General features: G+C 39.4%; 1 protein-coding gene across 2 annotated transcripts in view; it reads right to left on the bottom strand.

Annotated features, from left to right (window-relative positions):
• Positions 1–5,428: 5,428 nt before the first annotated feature.
• LOC142341008 (uncharacterized) overlaps positions 5,429–22,709 on the bottom strand; it is a 46,960-nt gene continuing 29,679 nt past the window's right edge. Inside the window, exons 3-8 of one of the 2 annotated variants that reach the window (XM_075391821.1) lie at positions 12,507–12,675; positions 11,948–12,087; positions 7,646–7,675; positions 6,118–6,187; positions 5,967–6,045; positions 5,429–5,898 (exon numbers count right to left, since the gene is read on the bottom strand). In XM_075391821.1, coding sequence (XP_075247936.1) covers positions 5,701–5,898; positions 5,967–6,045; positions 6,118–6,187; positions 7,646–7,675; positions 11,948–12,087; positions 12,507–12,675 — 686 coding nt within the window. In that variant the 3' untranslated portion in view covers positions 5,429–5,700. The remainder of the gene's footprint in view (positions 5,899–5,966; positions 6,046–6,117; positions 6,188–7,645; positions 7,676–11,947; positions 12,088–12,506; positions 12,676–22,709) is intronic. The other variant, XM_075391823.1, reaches the window with a different exon arrangement.

Genomic DNA, 22,709 nt, shown 5'->3' with positions numbered 1-22,709 from the left:
AACCTGAAGAATTTGTATCAACAATCAATAGATGCAGATGTAGAAAAAGGATTGGTAAAGATATTGAACCAATCCGAAGTGAAAGGCTCCTTCGGGAAAGAATGGTATTTGCCACTCCATCCAGTGCTAAACACGAACAAGCCTGGCAAAGTAAGACGTGTTTGCAATGCTGCGTCAAAGTGCATAGAAGTATGCCTAAATGATAAGCTACTAGCAGGACTAGATCTGCTACATGGATTGATTGGAACACCATAGATTCCGTGAAAGACCAATAGCCCTAACAGCTGACATCGAATCGATGTTTCTACAAGTACAATTTCCTGAACAGGATAGAAGTTGCTTGAGGTTCTTATGGCGTCCGAGAACAAATGAAGCTGTTCAGATATACAAATATCAGCCTCATTTATTTGGAGCTAAAAGTTCTCCAACTTGTGCAAACTATGCTCTCAAGCGAGTGTGACTGGACAAAGAAATGGAGTATCCGATTGCAGCAAAGGCAATACAAAACAACTTCTACATGGACGATTTCATCAAATCGGTAGAAACCCTGAAGAAGCAATTGAAATCTTCAATCAACTACAACCTCTTCTCTCACAACATGGAGTTGAATTGAAGACGTGGATAAGCAACAAAGTTACCGAAGCAATCCCAGAAGACTTGAAGTCAATCAGCAACACGAAACAAGTCGAAGTGGAACCCAATACGGAGGGATTCTCAGTGCTAGGACTAAAATGGACCGTTATTGATGACAGTCTTCAAGTATGCAGAGGTACAAACAAGGAAGTTGAAGCACCTATAACCCAGAGGAAGATTTTGTCATTGGTATTTTCAGTATTCGACCCGATCGGATTGTTTGCTCCGTTCAATGTTCACATGAGACGACTTCTGAAAGGCATTTGGACTAAGAATGGGCAACATTGGGACAACGAAGTAGAACCTGGTGACGAAGCAGAACTCCTGAGATTGAAAGAACAACTTCCAGTAGTGGCTGAAACAAGCGTCGATAGAAGGTACTTCAACAGAGAGAGGGATAAAACCGAACTTCATGTGTTTGCTGACGGATCTGAAGACACGATGTGTGCAGTGGCCTATCTACGTTCACAACCGAAAAAAACTCAGCTGACTTAGCATTTGTCATAGGAAAATGCAGAGTGGCACCGATGAGGCATCTTTCAATAACGCGATTGGAACTGCAAGCGGCAGTCATGGCAGTGAGGTTGAAAGAACAGATAGTCAAGGAACATGAAATGAAGATAAATAATTGCAGGTTTTGGTCAGACTCAACTACGGTACTGCAGTGGATACACAGCTCCCATCGTAACCAACAAGTGGTTTTGGCCAATCGAGTAGCTGAGATACTAGATACAACCGATGTTTCAGTGCGGAAACATGTGAGCGGTATCAACAACTCAGCGGACATTGGCACCAGAGCAATCAACATTGAAGAACTCAAGAGAAGTCAGTGGCTCACTGGGCCGGTCTGGTTGAAACGACCAGAAAGCAAGTGGCCAGAGCAGGTGAACCTAATCTTTGCATCAGATGAAGAGAATATACCCTCATCAGTCTTCATGATACAGGCTGAAGAAAAGAAAGCTGTTATTCAGTGGGAACGATTCAGTTATTTTAACAGACTAGTGAATACAGTGGCATACGTACAGAGAGCATTGAACAAACACAAAACAGCGACTCCCGTAGTTAGCATTGAAGAAAGAGAAAACGCAAGGGCAACCATCTTCAAACTACTACAGCAAGAACAGTTTGGTGAAGAGATGAAATCTCTCAAAGCCGAAAAAAATCCAAAAGGCTGCAAAACTCTACAGTTCTTACCTTTCCTAGATGTAGAAGGACTTATTCGAGCCAAAGACAGAATAGGCAAAAGTCAATTGGACTTCAATGCAAAGCATGCCAAAATGTTACATTGGAAACATCATGCGGTTGAATTATTCTTGCGAAACGAGCAGAAGGACAATCAACAAAAGGGCACTGAGTATGTAAGAAATATTGTTCAGCAGAAGATGTGGATCCTAGGCATACGGAAATACGGAACGCCTTAAGATCAATCAAGAACAAGTGCGTTACCTGCAGAAAGGGCAGAGCTCAAACGATTGCAGCAGTAATGGCCGATCTACCCGAAGAGCGGTTAGATGCTTCAACAGCTTTTACAAATGTTGAAGTTCACTACCTTGGGCCTTTCATTGTGAAGATTGGGCGAAGGAACGAAAAGCGATTGTGTTGTCTCTTTACTTGTCTAACTATGAGAGCGCTGCATATAGAAGTGGTACCCAAGTTGGACACAGATAATTGTCTCAATGCAATAATGAGATTTATTGCTCGAAGAGGCAAACCGAATACGATCATCAGCGACAACGGTACAAACTTTGTTGGAGCTGAACGAAGGTTTGCAGAGTATGTTGCAGCGTGGAACAAGGAAGGGATCGAAGAGCATCTAATTCAACGAGGAATCAGATGGAAGTTCAACCAACCCACAGCACCTCACTTTGGAGGAGTATGGGAAAGGTGGGTGAGAAGTTGCAAGAAAGCAATGTATGCAGTGTTGGGGAACAGAACAGTCACCGAGGACGTTCTTTCAACAACGATGTGTATTGTTGAGCAGACTTTGAGCGCAAGACCTTTGACTCCAGTCAGTTCAGATGTTATTGACTTAGAAGCATTGACCCCCAATGACTTCTTGCTTGGCAACAGGAACGTTTGCTTACCCTATCTACCATGTGCAGAAGAATTTGTTGACCATCAAAAGTTCTTTCGACAAACTCAAGCAACTGCAAATCTCAAATGGGACAGATTTCGGAAATAATATCTGCCAGCTCTGAATAATCCTGAATAAACGAAATCCTTAAAGAAGGCGATCTCGTTTGGTTGATCGAAGACAGCGATAAGCGTGCATATTATAATCTAGGTCGAGTTACGGAGACCATCAATGAGTCTAACGGTGTGATTCGATCAGCGATAGTTCGAATGAACGACGGAGTATATAAGAGATCAATAGTGAAGCTCGCCCCAGTACTACCTGAAAGATGTTTTCGCGAAAGAAAACAGGGCCGACGATGTTGTGGCTGAGCTTACTAACCAATAATCAAATTGAATAGCGCTTCAATGCCATTTCAAGCCTAGAATAGCATGAGAAGCAAAATTTAATGCTACATTCTATCGAAGTCATACAGATTTGATCATTTTCTTCAACAATTATTTTTAGCAACTATTATTAGTACACACTCGTCATACATGAAGCTAAACTGAAACTCAAACTCAATCTATCTCAACACCCAGCAAAACAATACTACGACTTGACAGTATTGCATCAGATTCTTTGCAATTGGATTGCGAATCAACTTGTTATTGATAGGGAATTTTCGACAAAACTTCTTTATGGTTAACAAAAATCCCATGGCATCAGATTTACACTGAAAAAGTGACGTTATGGAAAAGTGTTCACATTATGTCGACATTTTTATCTACAACCAATCAACAGTTGAATTTGACATGTAAATCCACATGACTAGCGCATATAAGGAGCTTGAAAAACTACCAAAAATCAGTCGAAACTTGTTAATTTTCTCTTACTAATCTGACATACAGTGCGTATTGAAGCACACTGTCTTGAGCGGTAAATTACTTGTTATCGTGTATTATTTCCGTAGGTCATATTAGTGATTATACAGTTTTAACTTTACTTCGAATTGTGAAAGGAGAAATAATTTTGATATTCTCAAAACTTTCTTTCTGAGGAACGAAGTTACCAAGTAAGAGAGACTTTGCGCAAAGCATAAAGTAAGTTTTTCTTACTGGTTTTAACGAAGCCTACTCTGGTTTAACATTGGTCGGGATTTCCAAAATTCGGTTTATAACTTGAGTTATTAACAAAAAACTCAACAAAAATTTGATTGGTTCAAATTGAATTATTTTTGTTATCCTGAGAGAAACAAGTTTGTTGTAACAGCAAATCTGTGCAATAAGTTATCAACAGTAATAGAGCAACAAGTAATGCAACGGTTATCTACTGTATAGTGGATAATACAGTTCACAATACCCGGACAGAAACCACTGAAACGAACTGGGCGGTGTAAAGTTTTCCTTGACTTTGATAGGAGATCAGTCTTTACAAGTAGTGTAGAGTATGGTGACAAAGTGTAGTTGTCACCACTCTTTGGCGTTCCACTCAAATTTCATTGCTCGGATGGTAGAACGTTTCGAATGGGGAACAGTGGGCCACATTCCCACCTCTCCGGTTTACCGTCCCATCTCCAAGAGAAACACTGTTCTCAAAAAACTGAAAAACATTATTTTTGTTCCCATTCCTGATTTTTATTGTAATTTCCTCAACGTTCCTTTTTCTGTATAATAATCCTTTCCTCCATTGAAAAATCTGGAAAAAATTCAACTTACATTAAAAGTATAGTACTAACCAGAAGGTAAGCTGGTAAATGCGGTCTGAACAAAACCGCACTGAAAAAGATGAAGCGAAATCTCTTTGTACCACCAACAGGGACTACAGACTACAACTCTCCACTCAGCTGGGAACAAATCCTTACTACAATGACAGCGGGACACGGCTTGATAATACAACAGGGTTGAAGTCAGTGACCAAATACCCTGTAACTGGCACCCTTACTGGCTCTGTAACCGACAGAATGTGAACCACTCAATGACGACTCTAATCACTTATTTCACTTAACAGCGACCATCGATGACAACTCGAGTCACCTACTTCATCGCTCAACGTGGATTAACACATTCAACATGTTTTTGGCTGCATTCTACAAATTCGGTCGAAAACTCTCAACGCCGGGCGGAAGCATCAAACGTTAATACAGATTGTATATTCTCCACCAATCAGAGACTTAGAAGACTCTATTCTTTTTATGTAGCGCTAGCACACCTGACTCTGGTAAGTCTATTAGATAGTTGCACTATGTGTATACCATTAACTGGGGTGCGGTATATAATCACTGTCGTTATAAATGAAGTTCACTTTCAGTGTTTTACAGAGTCGGTTAGTCAAAGAGAAATGAGTAAGTCTACTTCGCACGTAGAAATGAGTAGCTCTATCTCTTTATACTTTAAGGCTGTAAAAATAGCCCACTTCGAGTCTGCCTTAAAAATTTTTATCGAAAATCCCAGAAGCTCTACTTTTTGCTCAACAAAATGTATTTTATCTGAAAATCTTGTTTTCTTTTGGTGTTGCATTCCTCTTCGTAGTGGAAGCATTTACTAATTATTTCTCTTGGGAAAACACTTTTAATCCGAAAGCAAGGCTCTGTCAATCATTATCAAGGAGAGTACAGAACACATACGGCTGCACATTTTGGATTTGATCAGCTGTTCTTTCTCTCGGCAACTATTCTTTATTAAATTCTATTGTGTTATTGACAACTGCGATTCTTATCTCTTTCAAAAACAGAAATAGCAAAGAATGTTTATTTACAAGTTAAAAAAGATAATCGAATCTCCAATTTTGCTTATTATCACCTGGTCAACTTGAATCGGGCATATAATTGAAAATCATCACAATCGCTGTTAAATTAGTACCATGAGCTATTTTGAGAAAATATGTAGATAACGGCAGGCAAATACAATTTCTAGCATGTTATGATCGCTACTTCTAATTTTTGACAGAAAATATCAAGTTTCAGTTGCGATTTCTCGACGAATCAGATGTTGTGCAGTAAATCTTCGAATATGCTATGAAAAAGATCCTTCAGATGCGCAGAACTCGTGCAATTGCCACAGCATAACAGGGTTGGCGATTGATTTAACTCCACCGGCAAGCACTGTTAGCCCAAGAAGGGTTTCATGGCTGACTACCGTTTGATACGTGAGAGGTTTGAACAGAATGTAAATCCAGCGACTGGCTGTGGCGAGCAGAAGAATCATCACAAACTGAAAACAAATTTTTGATATATCAAAAAATTTAAGTTCTAAAATTTAAGATTTTAGTTAGTACTAACGATTGCGATTGTGACTTTACTGTCAAAATCGACTCCGCCTGTCTTCTTCGTTTTCTCATTGGTATCAGAAGTGATAACTCTTGAAAAGAGCAAAATGAACTCTAAATAATTAATTGCAAGCATAAATATTCAGAAAAATTGGGGTACTTACTTTTGCCTGGAGAAAATCTGTCCAATCCTTCGTAAGAATATTATGGTCAATGTCAATGGGGCCACAAGAACTGAAACAAACAAGGCCTCATTATTATGATTGCGCACACACAGCACCGATTAATGAGAAGTTCCATTCTGGTTCTGGTGACAAATTATATTTGAGCAGCTCAAGTAGTTTGACTCTACTTGTGCGCGATCTCTTTTTTCAGTTAGTGTGCGTTTGAAAATTTTTGGATGACTTTAATAAATGGAAATTTTAGTTCAATTAGAGAGTTGTCTCCAGTTAAAAAGCAATTGCCCCTATATCGTAACGTTAAAATGAAAACATGGCTGATTAATGTAGATAAACATAGCCGGCAGATTGCCGGAAAATAGCCGCGATAGACGCTTGGGGCCTTCCATGAATTGAAACAACTAAAGAAATTAGATAGACAGATCGACCACCAGTCCTTTAATGGACCACTAGCACTAGACTTTTTGGGTTAGCTTTGGACTGTCATTTTTATGAGACACATAAGCTCTAAGGAGACAACCCTAATAGGGCTTTTCAAAATTAGGATCTTTTCCGTTTGTGCCCCCTCAGCTTAGTGGGCGCATATTATTTGCACCCCTCAGATAGACGTGCAATAATTTTTACATAATGACTTACTATGTAATGGCACGTGCTCTGTAACTGGGGGGCGCATAACGTACAGGGGGCACAAACGGAAAAGATCCCAAAACTAATATTCGAAATCAAAGACTCAAGACTCTAAACATACCCGGCAGATTGCCGGAAAATAGCCGCCGTTGATTCCAATAAGCATGATTGGGATTTAACGAATAGAATATATTAAAAAAATATTTTTTAAGTCCGATTTATTTTGATGGCATTTCGTAGTTGAACATAGTTCTGTTTCTTAGAGAGAGGCTACAGGGGCTACTATCAACACCAATAAGCATTAGAGGTGGTAACTAAGACTTATAGGAACGACGTTCAAATAGCGGGCATCTAAAATTGGGCTTTATGGGTTTATCCCGTTTCTATTTCTGACTTCAATTTTTTATACCGACTCTGTTCATTTTGAATTGCTTTGCTTAGCAACTGATGTTCAAATTCACTTTTAGCAGAATGAGAGAAGAGACTAGCCTAGAGAAGTCAAAAAGATTTCACGCAAAATGTCGAAAAAGCGGCAAAATGGTAAAGCGAAAAAAAGTTTGACGAAGTAAAAAAAAATACGAGCGCAATAATAGCCGGCTGAGAAGATGAGGGTGGCTATTAATAATCAAGAATTAGGGCATATATGTTTGGCACTACTTAGATGCATACTATTGACCTTTAACAAGTAAACGTTTATAAAACTTAAAGTTCCATAAGGGAGTTCAGAAGTCATTTTTTTGAGTGAGGTAAGTAATTGAAAAAGTCAATTCCAGGAAGTCAGGGTAAAACGGAACAAAAATCTGTTAGACGAAGTAAAAAAGCATAGCAGGATAAGTCCTGAAATACAATTCAAAGAATTGAATGAAAAATATTAAAAGTACTATACCTGACCAGCAGATCAATTGCAGAAAGCCAGCTAAAACACAATCAAAATCCTCTCAAAAAATTGGGAAACTAAAACAATTAAACAAACTAAAGAAAAATACACTCATTACTAAAACTATTGAAGCTTTTTTCCCTTAGGCAAAACTTCATCCCTTTAAAAATACAAGTTTCCAAAATATGTTCAAAATCAATTTTTGTTTTTGAATTTGGTCCAGTATTATATATGCTTGACCTGAAAAAAATCATTGACCCTTGAAGAACGATTAACTCAAAATTGACATTTTTATTATTGCGAACTTTAATAAAATTAGCTGAGAACTGTGATATCAATATCTTCAGAATTATTTCCGTGTCTCTAGAGGCTATTCATTAAACCAATTCCAACCGTTAAAAATTTCTTTGGCTCAAAGATCGATAGGCAATTATTTTGAAAATCTCAAAATTCAAAAAATAGAAATTCGTTATATTAAAATGTTGACAACCCTTCAATTGCCCCCTAGCAGCTATCTAATAAAATTTTATCAAACCCGGGGTGAAATTAGCTGGCTGCTGAGGCAAGAAAAACTGGATATAAAACAAAAGTTTTGAAAAAATCTTAAAAAAATTGCAAATTTTATCAAAAAATTTCTAAAATTCAAGAAAAGAAATTGTTGATAACAAATCCATTGAAGTCAACAACCATGTAGTAACTTTTAATCAGACCATGAAATAGGTTTTCTGGCACTTGAGAATGGACAAATATCAAAAATTGACAAAAACGTTAGGAAACCTTAAAAAATTGCAAATTTTAACATACCCAGCAGATTGCCTGAAAATAGCTGCCGTTGATTCCCATAACTCTATTGGAATTGAAAGAAAAGAAAATAACATCAAAAATTGATTTTTGTATAAAAACAACTTTTCATGCAATTTATTTTGATGTCATTTCGTAATTGAAAATACTCCTGTCTCTCAGTGAGAGGCTACAGAGTCTAGTATCAATACCAATATGCATTATAGATAGTAACTAAAACTTACGAGAACAAAGTTCAAGTACCGGGCATCTAAAAACTGGCTTTATGGGATTATCCCGTTTCTATTTCTGACTCTGACTTTTTATGCTGACTCTCTTCATTTTGAATTGCTTTGCTAAGCAGCTGCTGTTTTAAAGGACTTTGAGCAGAATGACAGAAGAGTGAAACTAGCCTAGAGAAGTCAAAAAGATTTCACGTAAAATGTCGAAAAAGCGGCAAAATGGGTAAACCAAAAAAAATTTCGACGATGTAAAAAAAATAGGAGCGCTATAATAGCCGGCTGAGAAGATGAGGGAGGCTAATGATAATAAAAAATGCCAAATTTCGAGGCAATAAAATGTTGAAAACGGATCCATTATTACTAGAAATCATGTGCTCTATTGTCTATTGTCAATCCACAACCAGTGCTCTATTTTCAATCCACAAAGGTTATTTCATGGCTCCCGAAGCTGAAAAAACTCAAGGAATGACAAAAATTTTCAAAAAAACTTGAAAAAAATTGCAAAGATTAGTATAATTTTTTTATGTTTGTATTTGTAGTACCAAAACATCTAGCTCATAAAATGGTCGTAACAAGTTTTTTGTCTCAAAATTGAAATTCATCATTTTTCAAAAACTTCAACGTAATACTAAAACAAAAAAAATACAAAAAAACCATGAAAAATTGCAACATTTGAGCTCAAAAACTACTAAAAATGACCTTTCTAACCTCTAATTAAGGCCACCCCAGCAACTGCACCACTCTAAGCACTTGAAGAACTACTGAAGCTCACTCTGGGCCTCTAATGAAAACTATTGCCCGCTGAGATTTACCTGTTTATCTCGTTTTGAAAGATCAAAGTCATTGAAAAATGTGTGAACACATCCTAAAAAAAACACAACGCCCCAATACAATTCAAATTCAAAAATTAGGAGCGCTATAATAGCGGCCTGGAATTGAGGACGCGGCCATTAAACATAATGAAGGGCTCTGGGTTACGATGAGGTGGGAATTGCGGGTCAAGGAGGGGAGCTGATGTGTAGTTGGAGGGGGGGGGGGGGGGGGGGGGGGGGTGGGGATTGGGGAATAGCTTTAGTAATCCGAAAGGTTTCAAGAGAGCTTATCGCCCTCCGATTTTCACCTGTTTACCCGTTTTGGGGGACGAAAAAGCAAAAGGGGTCAAGCGAAAAATTCGTCAGGCCAAAATTTGCATTAAAAAGAGCACAGGATTATTATAATTGCTACAAATTTGAATTTATAAAAATGCATCTTGTGTGTAATATGCAATCCCTCAATTTTAGTAAAGGTATCGTGATTTTCCATCCCCATTCTTTCAACCCCCTAAAACTTAACCTTGATTTTTCAACCCCTATATCATACATCATCACAAAAAATTAATCAATACATTGTTTCATCCCGATTTTATTATTCATATAATTGAGGATAGCTAAGACTCATTGAAATCTAACGCGTAGTGTAAATAGAGAACAAAGTTGGGGTGGAAAGATTGAGGGGTGAAAACTTATTTCAACCCAACTCAATTCCTTAAAACATTGGCTCATAGTTATCAGGAGAATAAAGATAAAGTTTCTATTACCAAAGGTCAGGTTATACCAATAAGTGAATTAGACCCTATTAGTGCAATTAAAATTAATCGGTTTCTTGAAACATTTTCTTTTTTATTGCATCTTAAAATCAGCATAAAACTGCCGACTTTGAGTTTACTATCTTTTCCCAAACAAAGACCTTTTGATAATAGAAGACCATGAGTTTTATATTAAAGGATGAAATAAGTATACCACTACCTGGAATTGTTTTAAAAGCCAAAGATCTAAATGCTGGCTTTTCGCATTTACACAATGTGGCCAATTTGTTCACTTGAACGAAGAACAGAATTACAGTGTTTTAAGCCTGCCAATATAAAAGCTATAAAAGAGATCAAAGATCTGAGCCAAAATTTTAAGCCCGCGGAAACCGTAGCCTCTGCAATACTACTAGTAACAGAATTTCTCTCGACACAGCAAGGTTCTCTGTCTAAGCGCAGTTAAAATTTAACATCTCATCGTTCAGGAAAAAAGTATACAAACACCCGCAATGCATGAAACCGTGCACCGAAATTTTGATATGCCAGATAGATTCAATTTTTTTTGCAGTTTAGTTTGACAACAGAAAAGAACAAAAGAGCACATCGTAATTTTTTGTGTTGCCATACGCACGCTAATCGATCTCGAAGGTTCTAAATTTCGGCTTGTGGACGAAATTTTTAAATTAGTTTCAACAAATCTACAGCTTTTAGCTATATATTTTTGATATTGCTGCTGTTTGTTTGCATGCTATCTTTCTGGAAAAAACGGGAGAAATTTATAAACAATGCTTTAAATTTTTGATGCCTTAGAAACTATTGCTCCAGGCCGTACGCATGATAAGGTTTCGTTAAGCTGATACTAGTCTTGCCTGCAGAAAACACCATCAAAATTCAATGTTATCGGGCTGAATTAAGTAACCAAAAAAAATTGTACGGAAAACTGGAGAAAATTGGAGACCTGGAATGAAAAGGTTGGTGTCATCAAATATCAAATTGTGTAGTGGACCTGGCTTTTAAAATGACCCTGTCCTCTTTTTCGAGAAAAAAACAAAATGAAATATAATCAGCATTAGAAGTCGTTGTCGAGGAAATAACTAACGCGACAGATGGACAGAAATTAGATAGCTTTGCCATTGAAAAAACAGACTCAGTCGAATTATTTCAATTGTCGAATTTTAAACCGTCCTCCTACCACCTCCCCTAAATAATTAAAAAATAATTTGGAAACTTTTGGCAAATTTGAAAAACTGCTCTACAGAAGTTGAATTTTTTGGATTCAAACTCCAAAAAATCCTCTCTTAATTGGCAGGTTCTGAGCTGGTACCGCTAACTGAGCTGGTAGCAGTTATCAAGGGGCACCGCGTGGAGGTTGCGGATCACGTTTACACCCTAGATTACTAACCCTCTTCTGAAGATGTTCGTCTCAGTAATGTAAAAAACTCCAAGCACCGCCCTCAACACCATGAATTTATGTCTCATAAATAGTTTCGGCGAATCGCTCACTTAGAGACTAGTGACCTGTAAGGCTGTAAGAGTAAATATTGCCCTCCGGGTTTTACCTATTTATCCCCGTTTTGAGGACAAAAATTGGTTGGTCCGACGAAAAAAACTATCGGACAAAAACTTGGTAGAACATAAATTTGCATAAAAAGACCAGCAGGAGTATCATAATTGCCACAAATAATGTTTGATGGCATATTAAGAATATGAAAACGTTGAATTTACTTATGATAGCGTGGATTATCGTCGATCCAATGTTCCCCACGATACTTGAGAAACTCAATTGGCAGTAGAAGAGGGACTCGTCTTCGATCTCAAGCGAACAGATGGCAAGAGAGATGCCCAGAAAACACATGAAAATGGCACTAAAACAAAAAGGTAATAATAAAATGCATTTGTATTGATCAGATGCGTAACTATAGGCTGTATTTATGATGATAAAAATTGTTATAGCAATTTTACCCAGAAATCCATGTATTTATTCTCTTTTACATCTATAAATTTTATGTCACGCAAACCTTACTTTTAACATATTATCGCTGTTTCAGTATTTAAAAAACTCTTATTGCTCGGATCTTTACATGCAATGAAATTTTACATGTATCATTATGCGTGAACTCGTATAAGTGGGAGTGAAAAAATTCGTGGTGGGGAACAGAAATGACCCGATTTACAGTAATGGGGGGGGGGGGGGGGGTTCATAACCACTATGCGTTGCACGCCCACTAAGGGCGGTTGGGTGAGGCTATAAAGGGAAAGATCCAAAAAATCTAAACATTTTTACACGTATATCCTTGCGTTCAGGTCCCAGTGTCTGTATCTCGTGGCTTCGTCTGGTCTGGCGAGAATGAAGCGGTACCGCCCCAGAATGAAAGTGAAATTCCAAATACTGGCACATGCAGTAAACCAGAAAAACGAGTCCACATATTCCAATACTCCGAAGGCGTACACCACTAAAACAATTTGAGAGTTTTATACATTCAAATTCATAACATATTAGTCGTATTTGAGACTTGGAGTCGCAGCCTCAGGTGTATTGGAAATTTTACGTTAATAGCTCATTAAGCTCTATCAGTTTAGTTTTTGTTCTCGAAATAAAGATCATAGAAAGAGTCTCATAATCACGTCAGAAACTGATCAGTTTACAAATATAACCCAGTAATGTCAGACAAATAGCGCCCGAACGACTGGCGAGGGGTTGCCCCAGGCGAGAGTGGTTGGTTGGTTATCTTGCAACATTCTGGCAGATTCATTCGAGAAATGGTTGCCTTGCAAGATCTGTCAGAAAAATGGTCATCTTGCAACATTGTTGCGAAGACAACAGAGTTCATTCCGGTCGAGCGACGATTTGATTGGCGGACTTTATTCATTTTTTAACATTAATTTCTGATCGAATTAATTGAAAATCTTGGTCAGCTTTTATAAAAAAAACATTTTATATTTTTGGTTACTAAAAATTGATATTTTTACTACCGCCAAAAAGGTACTATTTTCTATTTTTCTTATCATCTGCTAAAATCAGCTCTCGACTTAAAACCAATTATCAAAATGAAATTGCTATTCAAAATTTCCGCAATTTCAGTCGGTACTTGGCTATTTCTTTTTGCTCTGGCAAAAAAACAACCTACCACGGACATTTACCTGAGAACATTTCTTATTTTGTTTGATTCTTGTACAAATCTGGCAGAAAAATGGTTGTGTTGCAAGATTCTGGCAGATTGAATTGTTATCTTGCACCATTCTGGCAGAAATCATGCAAGGTTTATGCAGATGCAAATAAGATAGGGTGAGTTTCGTTATTTTTAGCTTAATTTTAGGGAGCTTATCGACACGGGTGAGTGATCAAGAAAAAAAGGGACTAGTAGTAGTAGTAGTAGTAGTAGGAGAGTCTTTAGGGTCGGAGCCCTCGGGTGTGGAACCCTTCAGTTTTCGTTTGGCACGAGTTTTTTCATTGGTTTGCAGATTCCACAGTTGCATAGAAGTCTCCAGGTGCAGCTGTCGAGTTCGTTGTAGCTTCTGTGGAAATAGTTTTGGTACATCTCTGTCAGAAGTTTCTTCGTCATTGGCTTCTCCGTTGTCCTACTGATGATGTTGAATAGCTTTGTGGCTCTGAAGAAAAAATTTTCGTCTGATTTATGTAGTCGGTGTTTGGGGAGTTCAAATTCCTGCTTTTGTCTTGTTTCGTTTTCTTTTCGCTTTGGCAGTTTGTCTTCGGGGACGTAGTAATTGCCTTCTAGGATTGAGAGCAGATAGAGGACATCGTGCATTTCCATGTACATGGAGAGTGGGAGTATTTTCAGCGTTTCGAGTCTTTGATGGTATTCGTCGTTTCCACCGCATATCCACTTTGTTGCCTTTTGCTGGATCTTCTCGATTGATTTCATGTCAGTCTTCGAAGGGTACCAGACTTGGGAGGCGTAAGTGAGTACGGGCACTACGTATCCTATGTAAGCGTTCAGTTTCGTTTCCATTGAGGTTCTGCTCGAAACATTTCGTTTGAGTGTGTAGAAGGCTTTCCACGCTTTGGTTGTTCTAAGTTGGCAGTTTGCGCTCCAAGAGAGATTTCGAGACATTACGACTCCGAGATCTTTTTGGGTGGCAACGGTTTCAAGACCTGCTTCGTCACGCTGGGCTAGATCCCCTCTGATGAGGAGAGTTTTACTTTTGCTAACATTTAGGTCCATATGGTTTGCTTTGCTCCATTTCTGTATTTCCCCGAGAGTGGTCTCGCATTCGTGTTCACCGTGGGTAATTGCTTTGAAATCATCCGCGTATCCGAAGGCCGGGATGTCTGAGATTTCTTCGGGGAGATCGTCAATGTAGATGATGAACATCAGAGGCCCCAAAATTGATCCCTGAGGTACTCCGCTGGTTACATTTCTGGTCTTTGATTTGCTTGTTCCAATTTTGACGCGTTGCGTTCGGTTTGTGAGATAGCTTTCGAGTAGTTGGAGTAGCTTTCCTCCGAGGCCAATGTTCTCGAGCTTCTGGATGAGTCTTTTGTGCGCTACTTTGTCAAAGGCTTTTCTGAAGTCAACATACAGAGTTCGAATGTCATTGCATTTTTTCGATTCAAGTTGCTGGTATAGTTCGTCTGTGAAGAGGATGAGTTGAAGTACTGCTGATCGTTTCTTTCTGAAACCGTGTTGGGAGTCAGAGAGGGTTCTTTCTATTGGTGGGTAAAGCCGTTCGAAGATGACTTTCTCGAAGACTTTTGAGACGTTCTTCAATAGACTTATTGGTCGATACTGTGTGATGTCTGCTTTGTCGTTTTCTTTGTAGATCGGGGTGATCTCACTTGTTTTCCAGCTCTCTGGGAATTTTCCTTTATTAAGGCAGGTTTGGAAGATAAGTTTGAGAGATTTTGCCAAAGCTGGGGCGTTTTTTAAGATTATATTTCCGATGTTGTCTGGGCCGCACGCTTTGTTTGCCTGGAGGCCCAACAGTTGTCTTTCGATTTCTTCTTCAGAAATTCTGAGGTAGTTGAGTCTCTGTTTTGGGTAGACTGAGGGTTCGTTGATTTTACCATCTTTGGTGAAAACGTCGGAGAAGAAGTCGTTGAAGAGATTGCACTTTTCACTATCGGTTGTGGCTGTTTTCTTTGTTACTTGTCCATTTTGCACAACATTGTAGTACATTTCATCAGGGAAGTGTTTGAGTAAAGAACTACTCGACAAATTAACGACTTTACCCACTTTATTCCGCTACTCAAACAAAAATTCGCCATATTTGTTGATCGAAGGAAAAACGGTCAGACCAAAAAACTGCAAACAACACTAAAAATTTAACGGCTACAAAATTTGTTTTGGAGCAATTCGTAGGGTCATTGACCAATGAGAACTTAAAATTTTTCAGATTAACGTTTGAAAACTTAGCGAGAGTTTTTGCATCAAATGAAAACGTAACTTGACGACATGAAAACAAGTTTCAAAAACAATAAAACTGACATTCAAAGAAAATATAACACCAATTTACCTAAACGCAATCAGAACTTCATGTTTACACGAAGTCTTATATTCAAATTGACATCTACAAACTTTCATAGTTGCATAATACACTGTATTAACTCTGATGTAACAGTACTTCGGAAAGGTTCAATTCAAAAATAAGGTTAATCGACATATAGCAACGTGTTATTAGCATATATAAACGCAACGTATTAGCATTAAGATGATCAAGGCAACAAGTGAAACTTAGACGGCAAGATTTTTTGAAGCTCATTTAACAGGTTTTTTCGTCTGATGTCATTGACTTCAAATCAGTTCGTATTCATTCAACAATATTCTAGATAACCTAAAAATATTAAACCAAAAACCAGCTTAATCGATACATATCATGGTTATATTTACTTAAAATTAGGTTAAATGAACTTTTTCGGAACTTTCTACGTATATTAGAACGTTTTATGCGTATTTAAATTCGAATATGAATACTCAATTCTGATTGGCTAATAATTCGTTCATTTACTACGTAATATAAGATTTGCGTTATTTGGCTTTCAATCTAGGTTAAGTGACCCTGCAAATTAATTTTCCGACAATGCGGCTTCTTAGCAAATCAAATAAACAATCAAAACTTCACTCCGATTTTTTAAGTGGAGTTGACAGCATGAAGTGGCTTTGAGAGATTTAAAATCTGACATTGCAAAGCCCTGGCATCCTCAAAATGCTTCAAGTGTAAGTTATGGGACTCTGATGAAGTCACAGAGAAAATCGGACGTTAGCTGAGAACCTTGTAGTGCTTTGAGATACCCGCTAGATTGATTTCCGATGTGACGGCAGCAGAATCAAATAAAGGCGCTTGAAACGAAAACTTCAAGTTAAAAATCTGGCAATGTGTAGATGAAGAGCTCTTATTAAAAATAGACGTGGGTGTTTCAAGCTTTGATTGCGTACTAAAGTTATTATTTTCCATTTGATCTACGATTGTGATAAATGATTGCTCCGAAACAAAGTTTGTAGCAATTAATTCAGTCCTTTTTTTCTTTTTCATGCAATTTTTTGCAGTACCTATCACTTTTCGTTTGATACCTTTTTCATGTCAGCATTTGGCTTTTTGTATTCGCATTAGTATTGATCAAGACAACCAGTAAAATTTAGACGGCAAGTTTTTTTTATGCTCTTTTACTGGTTTTTTGTCTGATATCATTGACGTCAAAATAGGTTTGTAATCGTTCAACAATTGTCTAGATAACCTAAAAATATTAATCTGAAAACCAGCTTAATCGATACATATCATGGTTATACTTACATAAAGTTATGTTAAATGAACTTTTTCAGATTTTTCTACGTATATTAGAACGTTTTATGCGCATTTAAATTCGAAAATGAATACTCAATTCTGATTGGCTAATAATTTGTTCATGTACTACGTAACATCCTCCGGCCCTGAAGAAGATGTTGGGAAAACTGGTACAAGTTTTACGAGCGGACGGACGAGTGAACCGGTCCACATTCGTAAAACGGCGGAGCGCGCGACGCTATCGGAACCGTAACGGAGTTGCACAATCCGAGCGGTTGGGTAATAACCCCTAGGGTTGGTTTCCTCAACTATCCAAACCAAGTCACCGGTTTTAAGGTGTTGCTCGGCAGGCGTTTGCCACTTAGAGCGTCGGTTCAGCGACAATACGTACTCTCTGATCCAACGGGATCAGATCGAAGTAGCGTATGACTGCGCGCGGGCGTAGCGCTTACGATAGTTAAAATCAATATTGCCGACAACAGACGGAATACCGGTAGAGTATTATCCTAAAAGAAAGTGATTCGGCGTTCAAGCGTTCAAACCGCACGTATCAGCGCTTACGGGTGTTAAGGACGCGAATTGAGAGCATTTCCTACGATCCGTGAGGCGACGCGTGCCAACAATAGTATTCAACACGCGCTTGAATCTGCGTACCAACCTCTCCCAGATACCACCCTAATGTGGTGCGCTGGGTGGATTGAACCTCCACTTTATACCTCTGTGAGCGAGCTAAGCTGCAGTATTGACAACGTTCTACTTTTCAATACTTTCTTGGAATTCTTTTTCCGCTCCAATAAAGTCAGTGCCATTGTCCGACCAAATCATGTCAGGTGTAACCCTACGTGACACAAACCGCTCAACTCCCTTGACACAGGAATTGGTGTCCATGGATGTAACTATCTCGACATGGACAGCGCGAGTAGTGAGGCAGGCGAAGAGGAAGCCCCATTTTTTCTCAGTAATACGGCGGACAGTAACATAGAATGGCCCAATGTAGTCAACGCCAGTGTTCGTGAAAGGAGGAGACTGGTAAGCAAGTCTTTCCTTAGGTAAGTCAGACATGATTGGTTGCGTAGTTACAGCTTGGAATTCTCGGCATCTCAGGCAGTGTGCTTTGATGGAACGCAAAGACGATCTTAATTTCAGTACTGTATAGTGTTCCTGCAAAATTGATCTTAGGTATCCAACGCCTTGATGATAATGCTTTACGTGGGTGTGTTCAAGGAACAATTTTACAAACGGATGACGTGCACCTAAGATGATTGGGTACTTTACGTTAAACCCAATTTGAAATAACCGCTTGATGTGGCCCGAAGAACGGATTAGCCCATTTGGACTAATAAACGGTGAATGTTGAGCAATTCGGTTACTTCATTTAACAGATTTATTGTCAAGAAGATCTTTTTATTCGGTTTCAAAAGACCCTCCTTGCACCAAGTACTGTAGATGACGCTCAGCTTCGTGAAGCTCAGTAGGGTCAGTAATGCTACCATCGAGGTTACGGTAGCCAGCATCTTTCGGCAAAAGCCGGAGAAAGTATGCAGCAATGCGCAAATACTTTTGATAAGAACTAAACTTATCAAACAGAAATAGTAGTACTTAGGAAATGTGGACTTTTGACCCAACTACTTAGTTGCAAAATTTCAGCGAACATTCCACGCGTGCCAGCGTCAGCTGGATTATCCTTAGTTGCGACGTGGTTCCACTGGTCAACGCTGGTATACTTCAAAATTTTGCAAACTTGTTTTGCAACAAAGATTGGTTGCTTTTCATTAGAGTTAATCCATTGGAGGACGGTGGTGCTGTCTGTACACATGAATACTTGGTCAACAGTCACAGTAAGTGCTTGTGTAATTTCCTTTTCAGTCGAGCGGCAAGTAGACCTGCTTTTAATTCGAGTTTTAGGACAGTCATTACTTTCATTGGCGCCGCGCGGGCTTTCCCCAAAACAAACGCAAGCTCTGGTTTTTCTTCGCCTGTAGGAGTTTTTACTCGGCCTCGCAAGAATGCGACTGCACTGAAAATATCCTGGGAACTGTCACCGAACATATGCAACTCTATATTATCAAAGTGTCCTCTAAAGTAACTTCGAGTTATTTTGATGTTTTCAAGCTTTGGTAGGACAGCACTCCAAACAAAAATCTTTGAGTCATTTCCCGTGGGAGCTCGTCATCCCATTGTTGTCCTGTGACTCGCCAGATGTTTTTTGAAGAGCAGTCGCGCACCGACGGTAAACGGTGCGACAAGACCAATGGGGTCAAAGACCTTCGAGACAAGGCTTACGACCAAGCGTTTTGTGAGGGACTTGGTGATAGTGCAGCTTTTACCCCTACTTACAATTTAATTGTCATTATTGTGATCCTACTTTAACCCTAGCACATGCGATGAATCCTCCTGACATGAAACAATAACCTTGGGCTCAGGAGAACCATCAATTCTGTCGGCCAGATTGTGCACACTGCTTATGAACTTTGTAAGCTTGAACCCACCGATATGGAGAATATGTACCAATTCCTTTGATCTATTGATGGCTTTCTCAGGAGACTCCACTGAATCAAGGTAATCGTCCATGTAGAAGTTTTCAAGGACGGCTTTTGCAGCTTTGGGGTAAAACTTGGCATTGACAGTGTGTTGTAATGCATAATTGGCGCATGTGGGCGAGTCTTCAACCCCGAATATATGGCGCGTTTATTGATACACTACAACGTTATTTGTGGGGTCCTCCCGCCACAGAAAGCGAAGTGATGGTTGATCTGATGGTAAAACACCAACCTTGCAGGGCCTCTACAATAATTATATCAGAGCCGACGTTCAGACTCTTTTTAATGAAAGGGTTCATGGTAAATGGTTCGAAATCCTGATGTTCTCTTGGTTTCACAGTAACTTCAACAACCCTAGTATCAACTACTTCCTCGGTATTAATACCCCTGACAGTTAGCTTTAGTGCTTTACAGTGCAAACCGAGTCTATCTGCGAGACTACCGGCCACCCATGAGTTACTGCAGGCGGTATCACACAAAACTAAAGCCTTGGTATCTACACCGGACGAATTGACCAACTGCATTTCCGTTACCTGAAGGAGCCCCTTAACATCAGTAACAGATGAAATTGTTGTGTTCTTATTAGACGGCTGTTGACTAACGGTTGCTTTACCTTGACCTCTGTTGCCAAAAAGCTGAATGGTATTGGAATTTGTTGACTGCTTTGTTGGGAAAACCCTATCTGCTCCATGCAATGTTGTGTTATGCGAATTATTACGCACTTCTGCTGGGCATTTTCTTGTTTGAGGGCAGTGGCGGTATGTGTGATGGTAACTTCTGTACCGCATGGTTAAGTAGGGAAGCGCTCTTCAAGTCAGCATCATATGATAACGACTTGAAAACACCAACGAGGCTGGATATGGCTGCAGAATAGTTAATGATGTTATCACTATTGTGCATTTTAAGAGGCGGAAAATTGCTTAGTTTATCCAAGTGTACAATTACGACTGCCTGTGGCTGGCCAAATTTACGTTCTAAAGTCTTTAGTGCATCCGTGTACATTAAACCACAGTAAGCAAACTCGGCGATTGCACTCTTTGCTTTACCGGTGACGAGTGTTTTGAGGTATGTCAATTTAACGTCATCAGTTAGCGATTGCGAGTCAATCGCGCTTTTGAATTGTCCATACCACTAAAGCCATTGTAATAGATCGCCATTATACTGAGCAAGTTTCTATTCTAGCAAGGGGTCATTTTTTTGCTTGTTATTCCATCAGCCAACTCCTTAATCAATGAAGCATTGTCTGCTATTGAAGGGGCGGGCGCAGACACCTGCCGACCACTCCAACTCAACGGTGTTGGTGCAACATAAGGATTTGTTGACCGAAAAACCGGAGTGGCTAGACCAGGTACAATATTACGTGTAATTGCGATTGGGTTTTCCTGTTTTGTGCCTGATGGTTATTGCATATCAATCAAAAGGGGGTGAATTCGAATATATTTGATGTAGAAAATTCGTAACTGATGGTGCGATGTGTGTCTGTACATTTGGAGCAAAATTATTTACGGTAGAAATGTCTTGGTTGACTAAAGACGGTCTGTGCTGTGGAAAACGCCAATGACTCGTATTTGGCACAAAGTGTTGGCCAAGAGGGATATTGGGAATATTTGGGACAGGAGAAGCAACGGAACGTACGACGTTGTGTACTTGGTTAGTATTGTTTTGAAAAGTGTTGTGGACGGGAGGCTGATTGATCAAGGGGGCGTGTGATATTGGAGCAGTGAGGTTAGGTGCGAAAACTGGGTTCAGAATAGGAAGGTCATTAGGATGAGTGGATTCGGAGTTGTGCTTTTGAGTGTTTGGACTTGGCGGGGCGCTTGGGTGCAAGGGAACGTTTATTGCGGGGCTGGATTTGTTTTCGGAAAAGGAGGAAGGCTGGCGTTTGGAGCTCGGGGAACAAAATTAGTTTGTTGTCGGGGGCATATACGCCGGGCCGAATTGTTCTCAAGCAGACTTGATATTTCAGGTCCTCTTGCTTGTGAAAATTGAATGTGTGCTTTGGAAAAAAACTCGGATGCAATGTTTTGATTTATTTGCGGTGCAAACGGCTGTGGTGGAACGGGCTGTTGAATGGGCGGCGAAGAAGCCCCTGGGGCGTGTAAAGAAGGCGGGTGATCTGCGGTTCCTTGGTTAATTATGCTCGGAGGCGCCATGCCTTGTTGGCCTGTTCGATTCATTTGCGCCCGTAGGTGCGCCTGGTACAACGCCTGAGTGTTAGCAGCAGCCAAAAAGTTTTCAGGTGGGGTATTACAAGGATCGAGTTGCTGCAAGGTCTCATTGTTTAAAATGTAGTTGCCTAGACAATTTTTTTGAATAGAGTGCCTTGAAATGTCAGTGTTGTGATCTTCCACTGCTTCGCCGTTGTTCTGACTAGGGCATTTTGGAGGGAAATAGTAACCTCTGGTTCACCAGTTTTATCATGTTTGTTAAAACTTAAAGAAAGTGAGGTGTTAACCCAGTCATAGACAGCCTTTTCACTTTTCATTGAGCTCCTAGCACCTACAGTTGTTTCAGAATGGCTATCTTTGGAAACAGCATCCAACAATTCAAATTCTTGCAGAGTTTCTTCTGCCAACCGTTTCCTGTTTTCTTCCTCCAGTTCATCTAACTCCATTTGCTTTTTCAGTTTAGCTAGGCAAATGGCTGCCTCATTCTGTTTTTCAATTTCTTCGCGCTTCATTTTAGCGATTACGTATTGCTGTTTACGCTGACTAGATGTTTTTGACGAGGCCATCAGTGAGGAAAGTCTAGAACGAATGGAAGCCCCTGGTTCCTGGAAGTCACTCACTTTATCATCAGCAGAGTTGATGTAGTTTCGTGCTGAAGCGAGGATCTTGTCGTTCTTAGTTGTCATTGCTTCCAAATACGACTCTAATGAAGGAACAAGTGCACTTGGATCCTCCGTTTTTCTAGCAAATGCAATCAGGTCCTCATTTTAGTCTACAACAGTCATAAATGCTTCGTTGCAATTTGGTACTAGGCGGTCAACTTTCACTCGCATACTTTGACTATTTATACAATGAGGGACATCTTCATGTATAGCATGCAATTCAGCTTGACGCTTTGACATGGCAGCGTACAATTTTTTGATCATGACTATTAGACATCACGATGTTAAAATTTCTAAAAATCAGAGACACTGCCACTGCAGACGGTTATCTATTAGATGCACACTCCAAACAATCCAAATCCACGCAAAATAAACC

This window comes from Convolutriloba macropyga, chromosome 6 (assembly GCF_964194025.1).
Source record: "Convolutriloba macropyga chromosome 6, txConMacr16.3, whole genome shotgun sequence".
NCBI lineage: Eukaryota > Metazoa > Xenacoelomorpha > Acoela > Convolutidae > Convolutriloba > Convolutriloba macropyga.
This window is presented reverse-complemented; position numbering and strand designations above follow the sequence as displayed.